The 9,030-nt window shown below is 42.3% G+C and overlaps 1 protein-coding gene across 3 annotated transcripts; it reads left to right on the plus strand.

Moving 5' to 3' along the window:
- The first annotated feature begins 6,425 nt into the window (after window positions 1–6,425).
- Window positions 6,426–8,515, plus strand: LOC135627118 (bidirectional sugar transporter SWEET1a-like). Of its 3 annotated transcripts, none has more exons than XM_065133085.1 (6): window positions 6,427–6,561; window positions 6,645–6,681; window positions 6,838–6,933; window positions 7,018–7,297; window positions 7,407–7,511; window positions 8,052–8,462. In XM_065133085.1, the coding sequence occupies exons 1-6, from the start codon at window positions 6,528–6,530 to the stop codon at window positions 8,232–8,234; spliced, it is 735 nt and encodes a 244-aa protein (XP_064989157.1). In that variant the 5' UTR covers window positions 6,427–6,527; the 3' UTR covers window positions 8,235–8,462. The 3 variants fall into 3 exon arrangements, with proteins under 3 accessions (XP_064989155.1, XP_064989157.1, XP_064989156.1); XM_065133084.1 differs by having other exon boundaries at window positions 6,431–6,561; window positions 7,392–7,511; window positions 8,052–8,515; XM_065133083.1 differs by having other exon boundaries at window positions 6,426–6,561; window positions 7,018–7,511; window positions 8,052–8,515.
- Window positions 8,516–9,030: the final 515 nt, after the last annotated feature.

Here is a 9,030-nt window from a genome sequence, read left to right on the forward strand (position 1 = left end):
CTTTGTACATTAGTCACTTTTACGCTTTCAAAGGTGGTCCTCATTTATTTATCACTTTTACGTTTTCTGATGTGCCCTTTTCTCTTTGACTTATAGCATCACTATTATGTCAAAGCCCTTCTTAATCACGTATGGGAGACGATTGACTCTGTTATTCATCAGTAGTCCCTCATGATTGATAATCTCCACGATAAGGTGGAGGGGTTGAAGAGGAAAAGGGGAGAATCAGCACTTGTTGCTGAGGTAAATGCTCAAAGAGTTTAACTGGCAAGGCAACTAGAAGAGGCCAAGCAGTATCTTGATAAGAGCTAGGTGGGTTTGATGAGGGCATACAACTTTGAGCTTGTCGAGTAAGTTGCAAAGTTTTTGGAGGAGGCAATTATTATCTTATCTTATGAGGTGTTGCAAGGTTTTTGGAGGAGGCACTTAATCCCTGTGTCTTTTACTTGCTGCAACATCAAGCTTGTCTTATTTTGGATAGAAAGGCTCGTCTAACTTGGTGGTATTTTCAAGTAATAATTTTTTTTTTCTCAACTTGCAACACCTATACCCTAAAGATATATTTTTTAAACTTGCGCCAAAGACATGGCCTAACTAAGGCTGGATGATCGAGGCATAGTCACCCCAACCTAATCTCGAGATATGCCTTAAAGATAGAATCTCTTTGAGTTTACAATGTGTCATGTCCTTGGAGGCACCATTCATTTTGTTGTCACAAGGTGAAAGGTTCCATCTTGAATGACCTTGATGACTCGATATGAGACTTTTCAATTTGGTGCTAACTTATTGTAGGGTCTAGTTAGGTCGTTGATTTAAACTTTTCGAAGCACTAAGTCTTGTCTAGGGTGCTTCAATCAGTGGCTCCATCAGCTCAGGACATGGGATGTGATAAATTGGAAAATGATTACAAAGCTTGATCAAAATTTATTGACATGATCACTATTTATACAGGTTAGAGGAGAAGATTTCTCTTAATAGATCAGCAAGATTTCCTACTGCAGTTGGAAAAATCTTATTTGCTATCATACCCCTACAAGATTGAGCTTCTATTAAGGACGTTGAACTTGGAATGACGTAATGAAAATAATTTATGGGCGAGAGGATTCTTGAGTGAGTTTGCTAGTTGATCAGTCGTATATACATGAGAAAAACATAGTAGATGTCTGACCACTTGATCTCACATAAAGTGAAAGTCGATGACAATGTGTTTCATGCATGAGTGGAACATTAGATTGATGCATAGGGAGGTGGATCCAACATTATCACAATATATTATAAGAGTAAGGGTGGAGTTGATGTCAGGTTCCTTAAGTAGATTTATGACCCAATTGAGTAAAATCTTTACCAAGAGCTTTGAGTCCATTGATGACATCCGTAAACCGGGTGTACATGTCTCCGATGGACTCACTTGGTTTCACTCGGAAAAGTTCGTAAGAGTACACAAGGATGTTGATTTTGGACTCTTTCACTCGGCTAGTGCCTTCATGAGTGACCTCAAGAGTTCTCCAAATATCAAAAGCCGAATCACACATTGAAACACGATTAAATTCGTTTTTGTCTAGTGCACAAAACAAGGCATTCATAGCCTTTGCATTTAAAGCAAAAACATTCTTCTCTGATTCATCCCATTCGCTCATCGGAAGAGAAGATTTTTGAAATCCATTCTCAACAATAGACCAAAGCTCAAAGTCCATAGAAATGAGGAAGATCCTCATGCGAGTCTTCCAATATGTGTAATCCGACCCATTAAACAAAGGTGGTCGTGCAATAGAATGGCCCTCTTGCATGCCGGAGTAAGCCATCTCTCTTAGGTATTAAACCAAATATGAGAGATAACCTCGCTCTAATACCATTTGTTAGGATCGGAGCGGCACTAAGAGGGGGGGGTGAATTAGTGCAGCGGATTAAAACTTCGATTTTAGAAAAATCTTTCGTACGATAAGAACGGAACTTGAAAATTTTAACTTGAAAGCGTATTCTTAAAGCTGCGCAGCAAGGGTAATAAGGAACTAAAGCAGTAAGAAGATTTGCAGTAATGTAAATGACAATAATAAAATGCAAACCAGAGATTACGCCGATTTTAGAGTGGTTCGGTCAAATGACCTACTCCACTTGCGATGCCCCTCTTCGATGAGGCTCCCACCTTCCACTAGCAAATCTCTTGAAATGGAAGGGTAAACACCCCTCTTACAACCCTTTACAAGCAGTTCAACCTCTTACAAATTTTCAATAAGAAAGAAGGAGGAGAACTCTCTAGCAAATTGAAAACAAGACTTGCTAAGACTTTCTAAGACTTTTCTCTCAATCAAAAAGCTTCTCAAAAGTTGTTATCTCAGCTGAGATTTGAGGGGTATTTATAGGCCTCAAGAGGATTCAAATTTGGGCTCCAAAATTTGAATTCTCTTAGGGTTCCCGGTGCTGGAGGTGCCACCGCCCAGCCAAGCGGTGCCACCGCCCAGCGCTCGGGTGCTGGACGGTGCAACCGCCCAGCCAAGGAGGTGTCACCGCCCAGCTCTCGGGTGCTGGGCGGTGCCACCGCCTGGCTCTTCGATTTCACTGGTTTGGCTTAATTTTAGCCCAAACCAAATCTTACTTTGGGCCCAGTTGGCCCCTAACCAGGATATAGGATTATCTCTTAATCCTAATCCTAATTACAAGTGAACTACATAACACAAAAACATCCTAAGCAAGTTTTCAACCGCGAACGTCGAGTCTTGTTCCGGCGAGCTTTCCGACGAATTCCTTCCGACGGACTCCCTGCAAGCTCCCAATCTTTGTGATGACTTTAACGAGTAGCCGAGCCTTCTCGGTGATCTCCGCGAGCCTCCGACGATTTCTTCGGGGAACTTCCGACACGTTCCCGATTTCTTCTCGGTTGGTTCCGGCAGCATCTCCGATGATTCTTCGGTCTCTTAAACGTCCATCGAGCTCGACTCCGGTATCCTTGCTTTATGTTTTCTGGTTATCGTAGTTAATCCTGCACACTTAACTCAATAATATGGATTAGATCAATTAACCCACCAATTGATTATATCATCAAAATCCGAGATTCAACATTATCATTAAAGTTTCCTACCCAATCAATATCGACAAAGGCATAGAGATATAGTGGGGAGTGTTTGTGAAGAAAGAGTCAATGATTTAGGATTCCTTTAAGATATCGTAAGATTCATTTGATTGCAGACAAATGCATAGTAGATGGTTGATGCATGAATTATGATTATTTGTTGACTATAAATGAGATGTCTGGATGGGTAAAAACTAAGTACTGTAAGGAGTCATGTACTTATCGGTATTGAGTAGGGTCTATGGTAGGACTTTCATCATATAATTTGAGTGATTCACTAGTTGAGAGGGGAGTTGTAGCCTCTTTCGTATCCCACATGTTCGTTTTTGATAATAAATCTTGGATATATTTTCTTTGTGATGGGAAGAGTCCTGAAGATGTATATGTTGCATCAACTCCTAGAAAGTAGTTAAGGTTCCTAGATTTTTTAGAAAGAATCGATCTGCTAATTGTTGGAGGATGAGTCGATATTAACATAACTATAGCTTGTGGGTCGGATGAGCAATTGGAGTAGAAGATGGAGTCGTCGCAAAGCAATTAAGGTTCTTTGTCGGGAGGTTGCAGGACAAGGTGAGGAGCGATTACTATCGTCGGACACCAAGAAGAGAGGTTACTCTAGGCAAGAAGCTTTGATACCATGATAAATTGGAACGTGATTTCAAAGCTTGATTAAACTTCATCACAACGTGATAGGTTAACACCACCACCCTTAGTCTATTTAATATCGGTCGGTCTATAATAACGTTGTATACCAAGGGGATATCCACCATCATGAATTTAGCCGATATTATTTTGGAGCATGCCTCATCTCTGAACGTGACATGGAAGTTCACGGTCCTAAGAGATAAGATAGAGGCTAGTGAATCCCGTTAGCGAAGAAATCATAGGGGTAAGGTCATTAGTTTACAATACTAGTTTTTTGAAAGCATCAAAATAAAAGATATCGAAATAGTTACTTATGTCAATCATGACCTTTTTCACTCATGTATTGATCACTCACGTAGAAACTATTAAGGCAGCATCATAATTCAAGTTAAGGTATTCTGTCTCTTCCTCCTTAAAGGTTATCTTCAGATCGTCCTCCATCCTCGGATACATTTCAATAGTAGCTTGGCCATAAGCCTTATGAATTAATCAGTTATCTTTCCTCAAGATGAGAGGACTTTAGCCCCATCATTAATGTATGTATTATAAGTGACGAATGAGCATCTAACATACCTTGGATCTCGATCGTGATTAAGTGATGAAATCTATGAACATTCCTTCCTCCCCTTGTCTGAGTTTGAAAAGCATTATCGTCAATGTCCTCGAGCGAAAATTCCCAAGAAAGTGAAGCTTAAACTCTCTCGTGAGCTAGGTAAAAGAAATGATAAAAAAACGACTTCAAAATGGCATATCATTCTTATGCTGGGCCTCTTAGTATGGTTGAGAAGGTGCGATACATCAGTACATTCGAAATGTCATACAATGATATTTGGGCATAAAAAGCTGCATAAAAAGTTCGCTAAAATTAATTTTTTTTAGGTTTTTAGGATAAATGACGATCAATCCAAGATGAGATTGACCGATGAACTTTATCCGTGACACTCTCCTTAATCAGCATTTTGTCGATGGCTACTTGCACATGGCTTTAGTACCTCCAATCTCGGATATCTATTATGCTAGCGTGTAAAGATGACTATCGATATCACTGGATGTCATCGTTGGAAGCATCATTCCTCATGAAAACTACGTCACGAAGGATTAATGTGACCCCTCCTCCTCTGAAATTAGATTTAGAGTATAATCTATCCTTCCTTAATCATTAACGTTCTTTTGAAAATTTTTTAACCATATAGCTTATGTTTATATTTCACCTCTGTTTTGTTGTTTACTTAAATTCAAGTTAATATTTCATAGATCCATCTAATATATCATTTTATCATGAACCAATTATAATTAATACATCAAGTTGATGAATTTGGATCATACTAACTTAAAATAATTTAATATAGCAAAACCCAGTGCGACCCAATTCAATTCTTCTCTCTTACACGTAGTGCATAGAACTGCCTTGCTAACACGGCACATCTCATGTTGAGATCAAAGTTTCTAAATTGAAAGGGATTGGATATTGTGCATTCTATAGCAACCTTACGAAGGATCCATAAATAAAAGTTGATTTATATTTTAGAAAATGAGTGATGAACGAGTTTGCTATTTGGTGTGCAAATAAAATATGATAATTTACAAATGAAATACTACGTTTCACAAAAGATGATAAATACTTGGTGTGCAAATAAAAGAATGAGATGTAAGAACTTTAGAGGACAAAAACAATTTCAAATCCTGCTTAACAAGTATAAAAACAAGTCAACACACATTATGAAAATTTGTTTATCCAAAGCTCCTTTCCTACTACTGTGAAATTTGAAATGATTGATATTTCGCATCACACTTTGAGATAATACAATAGTTACATAAATCAAATAAAAAAATAAAAAAAAATTGATAAAATATATATAAGCGATGAACGATCCGATCCGATCCGTTAATAAAGATATTACGGGCGCACGAGGCCGGACCGTCGCCCTTTGTGCGTTCTCGAGAGCTGATGGGGGCAATTAATAGGAGAGATGTCATTTGCTGGTCTGGTCCTTTTCTTTGGCGGATCTTAACACATACCGTCTTCCACAGGGTGGCATAAAAGTTGCAGAGACGTATGACATCGGAGACTCGTGACCTATATTTGATTTGTTTTCCTTGGACCGCAGGGCATTTCATCCATCTTAATGATCACGGAGTTATGAAGGTAGCATTTGTCCTATCGTTTCATCATTCGCTACAGTTCTGATCATTTATTTTTGGCCTCTGTTGATGATTAGTATTCAAATGGTTCCACGGCAGCGCGTGCACTATCCATCCTACTACTTCCCAAAGGAAAACCTATTCCCACGCATCCAGAGACTGCTTCTTGTGCATGTAATGAGCTCAATACAGCTCCTCCAAGTGGTATTATTATGTGCATGCCCACGTACAAAGGGCAGAGCTGAAACCTCGCGTGTTAATTGGGATGACAAATGAAGAAGCATGAGGAAACTGTTCCTTCTTTTTTCTTTGTCGTCCTTCAAATTAATTGGAGGCTTCTTCCAGCCACCGCTAGTTCTTCCCTTCCACGTCTCATTGAGAGCTTAGTGCAACTAACTGGTATTGACCGAGTGATTGGAATGAGATTGAAGCAAGAACAGAACGGATTTGGGAGTCGCTGCCATAGCACGAGTTGCAGTAAAGAGCTAAAAGGGTGTCGACGTACGAATGATCTCAGATAAAAAGGGGCTGCTACAGGACGAGAGAGAGAGAGAGAAATAAATGTGAAACTTGCTATATATACCACTCGAAGAACACCCTTAAAGCTGCAACTTTACGGGGACAATCTTTGTCTTGGATCTCTTAAACCTGCTGTTTGGTTTCTCTTCCGAAGATGGAAGTTGTGCGCTTCGTATTTGGCATCTTCGGTGGGTGGAATCTCATCCCTGCGCTCGTTCTCCTTTGTATTTTGTTTGTGTATCCGTGTCATCTCTTTGTGATTTCTGAGCAGGTAACGCCACTGCTCTCTTCCTCTTCCTGTCTCCACTGTGAGTCCTTCCTCCCGTGGCTTCTCTCTCTCTCTCTCTCTCTCTCTCTCTCTCTCTCTCACTCTCTCTCTCTCTCTCTCTCTCTCTCTCATCTTTTTCTCTTTTGATGGTAAATTCTATGACGAAAGCCTTGTCCTGTTGATTCTGCTATATCAGCGTCACGTTTCAGCGGATCATCCGGAAGAGATCGACCGAGGATTTCTCAGGCGTTCCCTACACCATGACCCTTCTCAACTGCCTCCTCTCCGCTTGGTACGCACGCACGCATGCATTATCCGTGTCACCACAATCAAATCATACAGAGCATGCAAACATACTTACATGTTACCGGTGAAGGTACGGTTTGCCGTTTGTGTCGCCGAACAACCTCCTGGTGTCGACGATCAACGGCGCCGGCTCAGTCATAGAGGCGGTGTACGTGTTGATCTTCCTCGTATTTGCGCCGAAGAAGGAGAGGGCTCGCGTGGCGGCATTGTTCACGTTCGTGCTCTCCGTCTTCGCCGTCATTGCCCTCGTCTCCCTGCTTGCTCTCCGAGGCCAGCGCCGTAAGATCTTCTGCGGCTTCGCCGCTGCCATCTTCTCCATATGCATGTACGCCTCGCCTCTTTCCATCATGGTAAGAAGCCTGGATCATCTGCCACTGCTCGGGTTACACGAAGTTCCCGTACGTGATGGTTCCATTTGGGCATCTCAATCTAATTTACGTGCAGAGATTGGTGATCAAGACCAAAAGCGTGGAGTACATGCCGTTTCTGCTGTCCTTGTTCGTGTTCTTGTGCGGGACATCATGGTTCGTCTATGGCTTATTGGGTGGGGATCCATTCGTCACGGTACTTTTCCCGTTCATATCCTCCAAACATGACTTCTTATTCCTCACGTGGTCAACCTTTTGGGCATTTTGTAATTTTCTGAGAAAAAGTTGGGGCATCGGTGGAAATTTAGAACCGTCAGACGCTCGGTTCGGTCAACCTTCTTCTCAGATGAATGTTATCCTTTCGAGAAGTACTTAGTCTATACCATTTGCTTTCACCTGTTTGGTTTACCTGCCATTTTATTGCATGAATCGGTGAGGTCCTGTGATTTGTCACCAATAATGGAGCTGGTAAGAGAGTGGGTAGAAATTAAATATATTGGTCGTGGATTCCTTCGAGGAGTGGGTGCACGAAGCGGCCCGGGAAGGTGGCGGCGGTGGAAACTGGAAGGTTGGCCGGGGCTATCCCTACTGTCAGATCAAACGCAGCTAACACAAAGAAATGGATTGCAGTGAATCTTGCTTGTCATCCACAGCACAGTTACTACTTTTTAGGTCCGCCTATCAAGTAAGAGAATGATACTTCATGGAACGTTGATGAGGATGATGGATTGTGCAGGTGCCGAATGGGTGTGGGAGCGCGCTGGGAGCCATCCAGCTGATCCTGTATGCAATCTACAGGAATCACACCACCACCGACGGGGGCTCGGAGATGAACGGCCAGGGACACAAGCGGCTGGAGGATGACTCTCGAGCAACGGAGAAGAAGCCTGATCACCAACCGATAGCAGACAAGGTGTAGAGTGCAGAAGCAGTGGACTAGGCAACAGCTGACAGCATTGCAGTCTCTGCGAGCTATCCTTGTGCCTTCTATCTGCTGCCACGGTTCTTATCTTCTTACCTTCGTTGCCACCTGCAGCAGTTGTTCCAGGATGCCAAGTTGAGACGGAACCGACGGTGTTTTAGCTTCCTTGCGAGTTCAGATTTGGCCAATAACTGTTACAATGTGAATCTTACACTTGTTTGTGAATCTTGCGTGAGTAATAAGCAATGGTGATATAAATCTGATGTGAGTTGCTTTAAGATCCGCATCGGGACATATCAACGATACGATCTCCATCCCTTTGTGTTGTGATATGTTAAGGATGTATGGACGGGTAATCGAAGTTCTTGTTCGGCTTTGTATCCGATTTAAGTGCTATCTTAACTCATCTCAATCTAATTAAAATATACTCGAGACATGAAATTAGGGAATTCTGAACTCAGATCCTATTAACCAAGCAAAATATTAACTCGAATTTGAGTCCGATATCTATTTGCCCTCAATAGCAGCACCAACTTTAGTCTTTTGTGTCGTCACTATTTGCCAAAGCACAGGCAGAGAGCCGCTACTTTTACCCGCCGGAGATGCCTGAAGATGAACAACGCGCGGCGGCTCTGCAGACCGCAGGCCGCCATGTGCCGTCGCAAGGCCCTGCGACGCAGATCGCGCCTGGCCAGTCGCCGCTGCCCCTCGTCGGCAGCTTGCACCACCTCCTCAGCGCCTTCCCTCCAAGGCAAGGTTGGCGACCTCGCGCACGTCGACGGCCCGCTGATGC

This window comes from Musa acuminata, chromosome BXJ2-11 (genome assembly GCF_036884655.1).
Source record: "Musa acuminata AAA Group cultivar baxijiao chromosome BXJ2-11, Cavendish_Baxijiao_AAA, whole genome shotgun sequence".
Classification (NCBI taxonomy): domain Eukaryota; kingdom Viridiplantae; phylum Streptophyta; class Magnoliopsida; order Zingiberales; family Musaceae; genus Musa; species Musa acuminata.